General features: G+C 43.6%; 1 protein-coding gene across 10 annotated transcripts in view; it reads right to left on the reverse strand.

Moving 5' to 3' along the window:
• Window positions 1–404: 404 nt before the first annotated feature.
• atp2b2 (ATPase plasma membrane Ca2+ transporting 2) overlaps window positions 405–15,371 on the reverse strand; it is a 212,181-nt gene continuing 197,214 nt past the window's right edge. For 3 of the 10 annotated variants that reach the window (XM_045705377.1, XM_045705376.1, XM_045705372.1), the window contains 4 exons: window positions 13,755–13,940; window positions 10,384–10,540; window positions 9,615–9,663; window positions 4,198–4,410 (listed from right to left, as the gene is read on the reverse strand). In XM_045705377.1, coding sequence (XP_045561333.1) covers window positions 9,656–9,663; window positions 10,384–10,540; window positions 13,755–13,940 — 351 coding nt within the window. In that variant the 3' untranslated portion in view covers window positions 4,198–4,410; window positions 9,615–9,655. Of the gene's footprint in view, window positions 4,411–9,614; window positions 9,664–10,383; window positions 10,541–13,754; window positions 13,941–15,371 lie in introns of all 10 variants that reach the window. The other 7 variants (XM_045705371.1, XM_045705370.1, XM_045705369.1 and 4 more) reach the window with 5 other exon arrangements.

Consider the following 15,371-nt stretch of genomic DNA (forward strand, 5'->3'; position numbering starts at 1 on the left):
TTTAACCGAAGATATTATTAAGAGTTAAAATATAAGATTTAGCTACAATTTAATACTGTTACAGTGTTTCAATCTAATACAGTGTCACACTAGTTTGATATTTTGCTAATCAAAGATGCTCTTTACTCGCTACAGCTGCAAGCCAAGAAAACCAAAGATCACACAGACACTTTTACCGCTGATCTTGGGTACATTTTTGCATTTTCCCCACTAATAGTTAAGGTGAGGACTGGAGGAGGGAAAGCTGATCCATTGATTTGTATCTAGGAGAAACTTCACACAGAGACCCTATCGGGTCATAACACCATTCTGAGAACCAATCACCACACAGACGCCACACGACACGGGTCATAACACCATTCTGAGAACCAAATCACCACACAGACGCCACACGACACGGGTCATAACACCAATCTGGTTCATGCTGCTCTAGAAATTTATTTGGTGATTTTTTTTTCATTGTTAATTTCTTTTTCACTTGCGCTTGCTCCTGTCTTGGGAGTCGTGGTAATGGACAGTCAAGCAGCAACAAGAGTCACAGTTCGTATAACGTTCGTCAAGCTAGAAAATAATTTACATCACATTTTTTTTTACTGACTTTTGAGACCACAAACATGGGGGGGGGTTACAATCAGAAAGCATGACTTTTTGCATAGTATTAAATGAACAAAGACATTGAGTTCTTTATTTACAATTATTGTATAGATAAAACAATTCATAAAAACAAGATGTAGGATGCCGGGAACACTTATTTATCATTTATACCCATCAAATCGGCTAGAATGTCACATTTCACCGTCGGCATTTTAACGTTTTCTTTGTTACACAAAAAAAATAAATGCATGCTGCTAGGTAAAATACACAGAGGCAGGTGACATATTGCAAGAAGTGTCGTCATTATTATGATCGTTATTATTATTTATAATATTAGTTGGATGTGTTTTAGTGAAGCGTGTATGTTGACATGATGTACACACTGAGAGAGTCTGAGCCAAGTATTCAGAGTACGACTGCTGGTCTAGGATCAGGTCCCGTCGCTTTTCTATAATAATCTTATTCACTATTATCTAAAAAGGTCAAACGGATCCTAGATCAGAACTCCTACTATGATAAACGTTATGAATACAGGGCCTGGTGGTCTGGTTGAGACTAGAACGGCTCAGGGCCCATATTCACAAAGCGTCTCAGAATAGGAGTTGTAATCTGGGGGGGGGACCGATCCAATACCTTAGTTGCTTTGTGAATACGGGGCCCTGATCATTAATGAATTCTGCTATAGAGGAATTGCGTAGAGTACAAGCAGAGTTTAGTAAAGTACAGCCCACTAGCCTGGATGGATGGACTATCGTATGTATGTCCTCTTAGAACAGAACTCTACTGACAGAACTCTACTGATAGAACTCTACTGACGGAACTCTACTGACGGAACTCTACTGACGGAACTCTACTGATGGAAGTCTACTGATGGAACTCTACTGATGGAACTCTACTGATGGAACTCTACTGACGGAACTCTACTGACGGAACTCTACTGACGGAACTCTACTGACGGAACTCTACTGACGGAACTCTACTGACGGAACTCTACTGACGGAACTCTACTGATGGAACTCTACTGATGGAACTCTACTGATAGAACTCTGAACGTATAGCTTGAATGTACAGATGTGATGTAAAAAAAAATGTTTTACCCGAAGGAGAAAAAAAATAAAAATACAAAAATCAAGCGGTTTTTAAAAGTAACTGCAGAAGTCAAGATAGACCATTTCTGAATGAAAATAGAGCTGTTTCAACAACAAACAAACAAGAAATGGTCCTTAGCTTGGTTCAACAGGCCTGAGCTAAGTGTTGAAAACCCTCTCCTGATCTGACGGCAGAACTGGTTTAATAAAAGAGAAATCAGGTCAACGTGTAATTACCACAGGATTCATTTAGAGTAGAACAATTGGATTGGTTCAACTTGCATGTTGAACATATTACATCATGCTTTTCAATGACTCCAATTGGTTGTAGAAATATTACAATAACACAAGAATGTGTGCTATGAACGCCTCTGTGCCTTTTGATATATAGTAAGTTTAAGTGTGCCTTCTTCCTTTTGTCCTCTCCTTCCTCCTCCTTCTTCTTTAAAGCACAATAAATAGTTCTAACAACTAAGTGAATAGTGTTGAGATGCTAGAGTTGACTTGGTGAAGGCAGGAAGACAAGCTTGGTTAAAACACACAGGAACACATCTAAAAGCACACCACAGAGGGATTTCATTCATATCCTGATAGTGAGGAAAATTTCATTTTTTTTTTTTTTTCTTTTTGTTGAAAAAAAGTCAAAGCATCATAACATGTTGTTGTTGTTGTTGTTTTTAGTCGTTAAAAACGACAACAGCTTTATCTTTTTCTTATTATTTTTAAAAGGAAAACAACAAAATAATAAAACAATCAATCAACACAATATATGACAAGATTTTCAACACAACTTTTAGATTTTTCTATACAGATAAGCCAAATATACCTTAGTTTGCAATTTGTAATATAAATCCATCGCAGCCTTTGATGGTCACACAAAATCAAATATAAAAATCCTTAAAACTAGCAGTTTTTATATAGAGGACCATGTCCGTTATAGAAGGCCTGTTCGACCTCTCAGCTCAGAGTAAGTCTCAACTTAAGTTCAATTTCAAGCTTTGAACAACAAAAAAAATAAACAAAAATAAGAAAAATTGTAATTAAAGAAATAAAACCTTTAGTCTTATTAACATCTCTGTTTGGAAACAAAGGTTCAGAGTTCATACCAACAATCATATAATACTAACATTAATTATACATCCCATAATATTTTGGTTTTCTTTTGTTATCCTCTAAAAATATCTACAGTATTTGATAGCAGGCAAGTCCAATACACACTGTATGTTATAAACACCAACGAACTCAAACAACTTGAGTTTTTCTCAACTACATCTGCTGAATGGTTTGGAAACCTACAAATTAACCAGGAAGTTTCTACAGGTGTTGTAAACAAATGACATTCTCTTAAGGACATAAATAAGTTAAAGTAGTTAGAGCCATTGAAGCAGAAACAAGGCAACATGCCAACAAATAAAGATAAACTCTGTGTGTGTGTGTATGTATATATATATATATATATATATATATATATATATGCACATATATATATATCATAAGTTTAAGAAACGCTATTTATTTATGGGTTTCTCTTTTCCAACAGGTGCAAATCTACTGTGCTTGTTGAGTCCTAACACCTTGACACATGTCTCATTTATAAATCAAATACATTTTTACAGTTAAAGCACATGCTGCACAGGGAACTCACAGACCAGCGATCGGATAAAGCTGCCTTAAAGAAGCAATCCACTTCTCACCCACCCAATCAAATTAAAAACTATTGAAATAAAACACTGGATAATGTACATTCATGCAGGAGCGATAATAATGTTTTAATTTAATCTATTATCAATACAGTCATTGTTAATGTGAGGACGGAGCGGGGCTGTAGTTTATACTGTTTTTCACTCACTTTCTGGTCCTCCTCTTCCCTGCTGCTAGAAACATGGTTCAGTCAGTCAGCAGCGCGCACACACACACACACACACAAACACACACACACACACACACGCACGCACGCACGCACGCACACACGCACCACACACACATACAGTACACACACATGTCACGCGTGTTGGCTTTGTTGTGCTTTCTGATTGTATGTGTGGTATGATGTTTTCTCCAGGTACAGGAGGAGAGAGCAGGAGACAGACTGAGGCTAGAGGAAGGTCTCCAAACTGCAGACAAAGGAGGTATCCAAGAGACTGAAAGACAGAAGTCTCCAAACTGCAGTGTGGGAGCCACCAGGCTGCAGTAGAGATCTCCACCAGGCCTCAAGAGAATGGTCTCTATATTGCAGTAGAGAAAGGTCTCCAAGTGTCAATGAATGAGGTCTCCAGATTGCAGACGGAGGTCTCCACTAGCCAGGCTGTCAGAAGATGCTGTTAGAGGTCTCCAAGGCTGCAGTGGGATGGTGTCTCCAAGGTTGCAGATGAGGTCTCCACCAGCCAGCTGCAGGCCACTAGAGAGAGGTCTCCAGACTGTGCAGTGGGCTGGCTGGGCTGGACGATGCAGCTGATTTACTGGTAGTGTCGATGGTGAGGTTGATGCCGCTGTCGACGGCGTTGTTGTTCTTGTTGGGGGACTGTGGCTGGCTGCCTGTCTGGGACTGAGGGATCATCCTCAACGCGGGGTCCTCTTCCAGGTCCGTGTCGTCTATCAGGGGAATGTGGGGCGTGGTGTCTTCTATCCTAAACTCTGGGTGGGTCATGAAGTTGTGGATGGACGGTCTGGAGTCCGGTTTTTCCAAGCCTTCATAGAGGGAGCTACGGAATGCGTTCACGACGCGAATCTGTGGTGGGGAGGGAGGAGGGGGGGAGAGAGAAGAGGGGAGAGAGAGTAAACACAGGAGAGCAAATGAGAACCGTCAGGAAGGATTGCCTGTGGGAGAGGTAGAGAATCCTCTGAGATTGAGAGATGGACAGATAAAGACAGAGGGGGTTAGGGAGGAGGAGGAAACTGCAGTCTGTGGTCTGCTTTCACAGTACAGTATGGTACAGTACAATATAATACAGTACAGTACAATATAATACAGCATAATACAATACAGTACAATATGGTACACCAATATGGTACACAACTAACTCATCTGACGCGCACCTAAACAGAAGGTCATAGGCAAAACACAAGATAAACGTAAAACTCATTGTATGTATAAACCAGGACCCAATGTGCGATATACCTATAGAGGTAAGACACGATATACCTATAGAGATAAGACACGATATACCTATAGAGGTAAGACACGATATACCTATAGAGGTAAGACACGATATACCTATAGAGATAAGACACGTTATACCTATAGAGATAAGACACGATATACCTATAGAGGTAAGACACAATATACCTATAGAGATAAGACACGATATACCTATAGAGATAAGACACGATATACCTATAAAGATAAGACACGATATACCTATAGAGGTAAGACACTATATACCTATAGAGGTAAGACACGATATACCTATAGAGGTAAGACACTATATACCTATAGAGATAAGACACTATATACCTATAGAGGTAAGACACGATATACCTATAGAGGTAAGACACGATATACCTATAGAGGTAAGACACGATATACCTATAGAGGTAAGACACTATATACCTATAGAGATAAGACACTATATACCTATAGAGGTAAGACACTATATACCTATAGAGGTAAGACACTATATACCTATAGAGGTAAGACACTATATACCTATAGAGATAAAACACTATATACCTATAGAGATAAGACACTATATACCTATAGAGATAAGACACGATATACCTATAGAGATAAGACACGATATACCTATAGAGATAAGACACGATATACCTATAGAGGTAAGACACGATATACCTATAGAGGTAAGACACTATATACCTATAGAGATAAGACACTATATACCTATAGAGATAAGACACGATATACCTATAGAGGTAAGACACTATATACCTATAGAGATAAGACACGATATACCTATAGAAATAAGACACGATATACCTATAGAGGTAAGACACGATATACCTATAGAGATAAGACACGATATACCTATAGAGATAAGACACTATATATCTATAGAGATAAGACACTATATACCTATAGAGATAAGACACTATATACCTATAGAGGTAAGACACTATATACCTATAGACATAAGACACTATATACCTATAGAGATAAGACACTATATACCTATAGAGGTAAGACACTATATACCTATAGAGGTAAGACACTATATACCTATAGAGATAAGGCACGTTATACCTAAGACACGATATATCTATAGAGATAAGACACTATATACCTACAGAGATAAGTCACGTTATACCTATAGAGACAAGTCACGTATACCTAAGACACGATATACCTATAGAGATAAGACACTATATACCTATAGAGATAAGACACTATATATCTATAGAGATCAGACACTATATATCTATAGAGTTAAGACACGATATACCTATAGAGATAAGACACTATATACCTATAGAGATAAGACACTATATACCTATAGAGATCAGACACTATATATCTATAGAGGTAAGACACGATATACCTAAGACACTATATATCTATAGAGATAAGACACTATATACCTATAGAGATAAGACACTATATATCTATAGAGATAAGACACTATATACCTATAGAGGTAAGACACGATATACCTATAGAGTTAAGCCACGTTAATAATAGGTCGTCATTGACCTTGCATAGCCCTTGCATCACTGGTATACCCTGATTTATAAGTCCATATTGGTTAAAATGTCACTTTAATCAGATCAGTAAATAAGTATCAATTACGATCTCATTCTCATCAGAACAGGTCATGGTAGAAATAGTTTTAGTTACTCAGCTCCGTGGTCCTGGAAATTGATGGAATCTATTCACTTTGGTGGAGCCTAAACACTTGGTCAATGTAAACATCATAGAAGAGTGTGATGATCCAATGCGCGATATACCTGTAGAGTTAAGTCACGTTAATAAAGAACTGCACACAGAAATACAAATCATGCAAGTTGAAGACGTCTGGAGGTCGTAGGTCAGTCATGGTAGGAGGAAAAGGTTATACTTCAGATCCATTGTAGGAGGTTGAAAGAGAGACGGACCATACAAGGACAGGGTGTGACGGGTAGGACATCCACAGAGACTGTGAATGGATAAATGTGGACATAGTTGGACACTGATGGACATAAAGGAGGAAAGTCCCGTTTTTCTTTTTTGGAGGAGGAGGAGGAGGAGATATGAGGAGACAGGGGGGGGGGATGCTGGGAAAAGGATCACAGTCAGTGGCAAAACAATACAATGGAAGCAGACCAGAACACAAGCTTCAACAGCCAACCAACTAACAGTCAGACAACCAACAAGACAAGGTGAAACATGCAACAGGGACCTCACGGTGATGAACAGACACACAGACACCTAGCTGTACAACACAGTTAGGTATTACTGCCAGAGGTCTGTTTCTCTGAGCTCAAACTCCATGCACGTCTGAGCAAACAGTCAAGTATAGGCCCCAAAGTAGTGCTTGTTTTGTTTTCCTGTTGTTTCAATACCATTTGTATTGGAGAAAAATACATATAAAAGCATTATGTTATAGTACCATTGTTGATGTGTAACACACGTAAAATGTATTAATTACATAAATGGATTTCATTTCAAATGTATTTTTTCTAAATTATTTTGTATATATGTTTTGCTTTTTAAAAAAAAAAAGTTTATTTCACTTTCACTGGTTAATTAATAGGTGTATCAAATTAGAGATTCTGAATTGTTAGTATTGAATTCAAATACTTTCACCGGGACAGTTTATTAGGTACACCAACCCGGTCACGAAAAATTGATCACTCCTATAGTCAGGTGGTCGTGGCTTGCTATATAAAGCAAACAGGCATCCAGACATTCAGTTAGTGTATGATTGAACGTTAGAACGGGCCAAAACGAGTGACAGAAGTGACTGAGCGTGGTATGACGGTCGGTGCCAAGCACGTCAGATGCAGTATCTCACAAACGTCCTCCCTCCTGGTCTTTTCACACATGAGCGTCTAGGGTTTACAGAGCACGGTGCGACAAACAAATAAACATCCAGTCAGTGGCAGTCCTGTGGGCGATAAAACAGCTCATTGATGAGAGAAGTCGAAGGAGAATGGCAAGAATCCTGCAAGCTAACAGGTCGGACCACAAAAACGACAAATAACGGCGCAGTCCAACGGTGGTGTGCAGAACGACATCTCTGCACACACAACTCGTTGATCCCTGCTACTGATTGGCTAATTGCAGCAGACGACCACACCGGGTTCCACTTCTATCAACTAAAAACAAGATGAAGCAGCTCCAGTGGACAGGCCATCATCAACACTGGACAAATGAGGCGTGGAAAAACATTGCCTGGAACATGACAGTGAGTTCAGTTTACTAGAGTGGCCTGGTCAGTCCCCCAGACCTCAACCCTATAGAGCATAATGGGATGAGATGGAACAGGCTGTTAGCAGCATGAATGTACCGCCGTCCAATCTGCAGCAACTGTGTGATGCCATCGTGTCAGCATGGGCCAACATCCCTGTGGAACGTTTCCGACACTTTGTAGATATGCCCCGAAGAATTCAGGCTGTTCCGGAGGCAAAGGGGAGTCCAACCCGGTATTAGATGGGTGTACCTAATAAACTGGCCCAGAGCGAGTGTAAATGCTTCATGACGTCTACTACAATCCCTTTCGATTCAGATGTCTATTATGCTAACCATAACTTTTTAAGAGGAATGCTGTACCACTGATGTATGAAAAGTAAATTAGATGTGAGGAGAATTATTTTCCATGTTTAATGATAGACGCATGAAACTCTTTAAACATTCTTGAAAAAAGTATGTGTTTCTCAGGTATGAAATGGTTATAGTTTCATCTACATCTTACCAGACCAATATCAATATTGTCAGAACTAACATTTTTAGGATTGACTGAGTACTCTGGGTACTCTTAATCTTCTTGATTTTTGGCCTCAAAAGGAGGTAAAGTGGCAACAACTAAAAATAAGAAAACAGTCAAAGAAAATCGGACCGTTCTCAACGAGCGATGAAAAAGGTATACACTGTGGCAGCAGTCAGTCATATCAGCAGTACAGTACAGTACAGTACACAGACCCAGATCAAACCAAACAGCGTGAAGCCACGAGACGGGATGGGACACTGGCTACAGGCCCTCTGAGTTACATAAAGACCAGAAAGGAATGGGACACTGGCTACAGGCCCTCTGAGTTACATAAAGACCAGAAAGGAATGGGACACTGGCTACAGGCCCTCTGAGTTACATAAAGACCAGAAAGGAATGGGACACTGGCAACAGGCCCTCTGAGTTACATAAAGACCAGAAAGGAATGGGACACTGGCTACAGGCCCTCTGAGTTACATAAAGACCAGAAAGGAATGGGACACTGGATACAGGCCCTCTGAGTTACATAAAGACCAGAAAGGAATGGGACACTGGCTACAGGCCCTCTGAGTTACATAAAGACCAGAAAGGAATGGGACACTGGATACAGGCCCTCTGAGTTACATAAAGACCAGAAAGGAATGGGACACTGGCTACAGGCCCTCTGAGTTACATAAAGATGACAGAACAGAGAAGACAGGACCATGAGAGCGACTGGACACAGAAAGAGAGAGCGAGAGAAGTGATTCTCTGCCTCCTACTTCCGTCTTGTCAGCTGTAACGAGAAGAGAAAACCAGCATCCAGTTTCCCCCCTGTAAATAATGGATGATACCATTGTCTGAAACAGCACAGTAATGGATGATACCATTGGCTGAAACAGCACAGTAAGAAATGATACCATTGGTTGAAACAGCACAGTAAGAAATGATACCATTGATTGAAACAGCACAGTAAGAAATGATACCATTGGCTTATACTTGAATGTTTACCCAGCCCGGTGAGTTTTTTTTTGTGTGGTTGAAATTCGTTTTTTTAACATCAAAGTTTGTCAAACAATGGACGAAAACTCACAACCTGAAATTCACGACGTGGGCGGTAGCCTCATCCCACTCTTAGCACTCTGGGAAAACAAAGACATGTAACAATGAGACAATAACTCTCTTGGGGGGGGGAGCCACAGAGATGAACAGAATATGTCAAGAAGTGTAAAAGAAAATCTAGAGAAATTGTCTTCAGAGATGCCACCCGTTTAAAAAAAAAAAAAAAAATCAACCAGCTGTCATTTATCAACCTGTTAGCTAGAGTTACCTTAAACCAATACAGATCTGGCAACCTGACTAGTGGAAACTAATTACTAGTAATAATGAATTACTACAGAGATGTTAGAATCTCTGGAATGTAGAATGTATAATGTGTTGATTAAACAGAAACCTTTAGAGTTTATCCCTTTTAGGTCCCGTGGTCAGAAAATTAAAAAATAAAACTTCTGACCCAAATTATATCTAGGGTTGCAAAAATATGGTAAGTTTCCCAAATCCTGATTGGAGGATTCCGGATTTCCCTTCTTATTCACTCACAATTCAAGGAATTTTCCAACCAGGATTTCAGCGAAACCTGTGAATTTGGGGAACGTTTTGTGATTGATAGTGATGTGATTATTTTTTACAAACTTAAGTTGAATACACTGATTGTACTGTAAGTCAGTCAGGAGAAAGCAAAGCCTCTCCTAACTAAATGACTAAACTGTAATGTACAAACGTAACTGTAAAGGGATACTTCTAGTGTATTGGGAGACTGGGAGACATCCCTGAAGTAGCAGAAGCAGAGGACAGTGACTCACGCCCAGCGGGAGAGGTAGGAGAAATGGCATTGGACAAGGACACGTGACTGGGACTAGAAACATTGGTTACATCTTGGTTCTGACTGGTGGTGGAGGACTGTCTCCGCAGCTGGCCCTGATAGGAGCTGCCGCTCTTGAACGTGTTCACCACATCGATCTGGAGGAGAAAACAAGACAGACCGCTCATACAGACAGGTCAGACAGACAGGTCAGACAGACCGTTCATACAGACCGTTCATACAGACAGGTCAGACAGACAGGTCTGACAGTTTGACTGGGGCAGCACAACAGTCCCAGGGAACCTGCCACTCTGACAGGTAGTTTTAGTGTATCACAGTGATAATGGTACTGGGAGTAATGGGCTTTTTGATCAGATGAAACTGAGGTGATACCAACGCATGTGTAGGGCCAATGTTTGACAGACAGGACATGGTAGTAGGACAGACAGGACAGACTAGGCCATGACAAAGCGCATCCCCCTGGTCTTAGCCATGGGAACCTGTCTATCTGACATGTAGGTGATTGAGACCTCTTAAGGGGTCACAAAGATCTTTGCGTATCACAGTGCTAACGGTGCTGGCTCAGAGTAACGGGCATCAATCAGATAAACAGACAGGCCATGGTAGTAGGATAGACATGATAGACGACGGTTAGGCTGGGATAGGAGGATCACCCACCCTGAGAACATGGTGTTTCTGATATATAGGTACATAAGACCTTATCACAGTGAAAGTACTGGCCCAGAGTCACGGAGTACAGTCGCGGGCAGATTGCTCCAAGGTGATGAAGAGTTTGCTTCAAACCCTCCAGACGTCAGTGTAGCAGTGTCTGGGAAGACAGTTTACTGCGGTCCTGGAGGAGCTTCAGCTGTGGCTCTTCAGTTGGTTCTACAGTAGGTTTTAACTTCAACCCTGTTCCTGGAAAGCTGTAGTTAAATCCTACAGGAGGGTATCTCTCCAGGAACAGGGTTGGAGTTAAAACCTACAGGAGGGTATCTCTCCAGGAACAGGGTTGGAGTTAAAACCTCTTTATTTGTACTATTTTCTACATTGTAGAATAATAGTGAAGACATCAAAACTATGAAATAACACATATGGAATGATGTAGTAACCAAAAAAAGTGTTAAACAAATCAAAATATATTTTATATTTGAGATTCTTCAAAGTAGACACCCTTTGCCTTGGTGACAGCTTTGCACACTCTTGGCATTCTCTCAACCAGCTTCATGAGGTAGTCACCTGGAATGCATTTCAATTAACAGGTGTGCCTTGTTAAAAGTTAATTTGTGGAATTTATTTCCTTCTTAATGCGTTTGAGCCAATCAGTTGTGTTGTGACAAGGTGGGTGGGGGGGGGTATACAGAAGATAGCCCTATTTGATAAAATACCAAGTCCATATTATGGCAAGAACAGCTCAAATAAGCAAAGAGAAATGACAGTCCATCATTACTTTAAGTCATGAAGGTCAGTCAATACGGAACATTTCAAGAACCTCCACAGGAAAGGAAGACCCAGAGTTATCTCTGCTGCAGAGGATAAGTTCATTAGACTTACCAGCCTCAGAAATTGCAGCCCAAATAAATGCTTCACAGAGTTCAACTAACAGACACATCTCAAAATCAACTTTTCAGAGGAGACTGTGTGAATCAGGCCTTCGTGGTCGAATTGCTGCAAAGAAACCACTACTAAAGGACACCAATAAAAAGAAGAGACTTGCTTGGGCCAAGAAACACGAGCAATGGACATTAGACCAGTGGAAATCTGTCCTTTGGTCTAATGAGTCCAAATTTGAGATTTTTGGTTCCAACCGCCGTGTCTTTGTGAGACGCAGAGTAGGTGAACAGATGATCTCCGCATGTGTGGTTCCCACCGTGAAGCATGGAGGAGGAGGTGTGATGGTGTGGGGGTGCTTTGCTGGTGACGCTGTCTGTGATTTATTTAGAATTCAAGGCACACTTAACCAGTATGGCTACCACAGCATTCTGCAGCAATACACCATCCCATCTGGTTTGCACTTAGTGGGACTATCATTTATTTTTAAACAGGACAATGACCAACACACCTCCAGGCTGTGTAAGGGCTATTTGACCAAGAAGGAGAGTGATGGAGTGCTGCATCAGATGACCTGGCCTGCACAATCACCTGACCTCAACCCAAATGAGATGGTTTGGGATGAGTTGGACCGCAGAGTGAAGGAAAAGTAGCCAACAAGTGCTCAGCATATGTGGGAATTCCTTCAAGACAGTCGGAAAAGCATTCCAGGTGAAGCTGGTTGAGCGAATTCCATGAGTGTGCAAAGGTGTCATCAAGGCAAAGAGTGGCTGCTTTGAAGAATCTGAAATCTAAAATATATTTTGATTTGTTTTAACACTTATGATTCCATATGTGTTATTTCATAGTTTTGATGTCTTCACTGTTATTCTTAAAATGTAGAAAATAGTCAAAATAAATAAAACCCTTGAATGAGTAGGTGTGTCCAAACTTTTGACTGGTAGTGTGTATGCAGACGGAATAATAAAGGTCCCACTACGGATCCTTGGGGTACTCCTCATTTAGATACAGTGGACAGACTGTACGTCCTTTATTTAAAGTATCTAAAGTCCAGGGTTACTGCAACAAATACAACTATCTACAAGATAAACATTTCAGTTCCTTATACTGATCCAAGAGGTACTCCAATATTACTTCTGTTACTGTAGCACGCATTTTAATGACGTTCAAGTAACTGCAATATCATCATGCAAACTCACAGTGTAGTCGGTCCATGGAATTTCATTTTACAGTGTTCTCGGTCTGTCCCCTCCCATAGCTGGTCATCGGTCTGTCATCTCCCATAGCTGGTCATCGGTCTGTCCCCTCCCATAGCTGGTCATCGGTCTGTCATCTCCCATAGCTGGTCATCGGTCTGTCCCCTCCCATAGCTGGTCATCGGTCTGTCCCCTCCCATAGCTGGTCATCGGTCTGTCATCTCCCATAGCTGGTCATCGGTCTGTCACCTCCCATAGCTGGTCATCGGTCTGTCCTCTCCCATAGCTGGTCACCCCATAGCTGGTCATCGGTCTGTCCCCTCCCATAGCTGGTCATCGGTCTGTCCATAGCTGGTCATCGGTCTGTCCCCTCCCATAGCTTGTCATCGGTCTGTCCCCTCCCATAGCTGGTCATCGGTCTGTCCCCTCCCATAGCTGGTCATCGGTCTGTCCCCTCCCATAGCTGGTCATCGGTCTGTCCCCTCCCATAGCTGGTCATCGGTCTGTCCCCTCCCATAGCTGGTCATCGGTCTGTCCCCTCCCATAGCTGGTCATCGGTCTGTCACCTCCCATAGCTTGTCATAGGTTTATCTAACCCTCCCACAGTTTGTCATTGGTTCCTCACCTGAGTCTGAATGCGGTTGAGCCCCCTGAACCAGAGGACCTGTCCACGTCGCAGCTCTCTCTCTGCGTGGTCGATCTCCTCGTTGTCCTCGTTCATGTCCTCGTCCCCAGGCATTTCGTTCTTCTTGGTCAGCTGACCCGCCCCTCGCAGGAACCGCAGCTTGCTGTTAGGGATAGTGGCGATCACCTAGAGGGGGAAACACAGGGAAGGAGAGGCACAGGGAGGGGGAGACAAAGGGAGGGGGAGGCATAGGGAGGGGGAGACACAGGGAAGGAGAGGCACAGGGAGGGGGAAACAAAGGGAGGGGGAGGCATAGGGAGGGGGAGACACAGGGAGGGGGAGGCACAGGGGGGGAAACAAAGGGAGGGGGAAACACAGGGAGGGGGAAACACAGGGAAGGAGAGGCACAGGGAGGGGGAAACACAGGGAGGGGGAAACACAGGGAGGGGGAGACACAGAGAGGGGGAAACAAAGGGAGGGGGAGACACAGGGAGGGGGAAACACAGGGAGGGGGAAACAAAGGGAGGGGGAGGCACAGGGAGGGGGAGACACAGGGAGGGGGAGGCACAGGGAGGGGGAGACACAGGGAGGGGGAGGCACAGGGAGGGGGAAACAAAGGGAGGGGGAAACACAGGGAAGGAGAGGCACAGGGAGGGGGAAACACAGGGAAGGAGAGGCACAGGGAGGGGGAAACACAGGGAGGGGGAAACACAGGGAGGGGGAGACACAGGGAGGGGGGAAACAAAGGGAGGGGGAGACACAGGGAGGGGGAAACACAGGGAGGGGGGAAACAAAGGGAGGGGGGAGGCACAGGGAGGGGGAGACACAGGGAGGGGGAGGCACAGGGAGGGGGAGACACAGGGAGGGGGGAGACACAGGGAGGGGGGAGGCACAGGGAGGGGGAAACAAAGGGAGGGGGAGGCACAGGGAGGGGGAGACACAGGGAGGGGGAGACACAGGGAGGGGGAGACACAGGGAGGGGGGAGACACAGGGAGGGGGAAACAAAGGGAGGGGGAGGCACAGGGAGGGGGAGACACAGGGAGGGGGAGGCACAGGGAGGGGGAGACACAGGGAGGGGGAGACACAGGGAGGGGGAGACACAGGGAGGGGGAGGCACAGGGAGGGGGAGACACAGGGAGGGGGGAAACAAAGGGAGGGGGAGGCACAGGGAGGGGGAGACACAGGGAGGGGGAGACACAGGGAGGGGGAGACACAGGGAGGGGGGAAACAAAGGGAGGGGGGAAACAAAGGGAGGGGGAGGCACAGGGAGGGGGAGACACAGGGAGGGGGAGGCACAGGGAGGGGGAGACACAGGGAGGGGGAGACACAGGGAGGGGGAGACACAGGGAGGGGGAGGCACAGGGAGGGGGAGGCACAGGGAGGGGGAAACAAAGGGAGGGGGAAACAAAGGGAGGGGGAGGCACAGGGAGGGGGAGACACAGGGAGGGGGAGGCACAGGGAGGGGGAGACACAGGGAGGGGGAGGCACAGGGAGGGGGAAACAAAGGGAGGGGGAGACATGATTCTCTCCCAGAGGTGGAAATGTGAGCTGATTCTTCACGTTTTTTTCAGAAGGAACTGAAAGAACTCAGCGATATATGAATACATGACATATTC

Source organism: Salmo salar, chromosome ssa22, assembly GCF_905237065.1.
Source record: "Salmo salar chromosome ssa22, Ssal_v3.1, whole genome shotgun sequence".
NCBI lineage: Eukaryota > Metazoa > Chordata > Actinopteri > Salmoniformes > Salmonidae > Salmo > Salmo salar.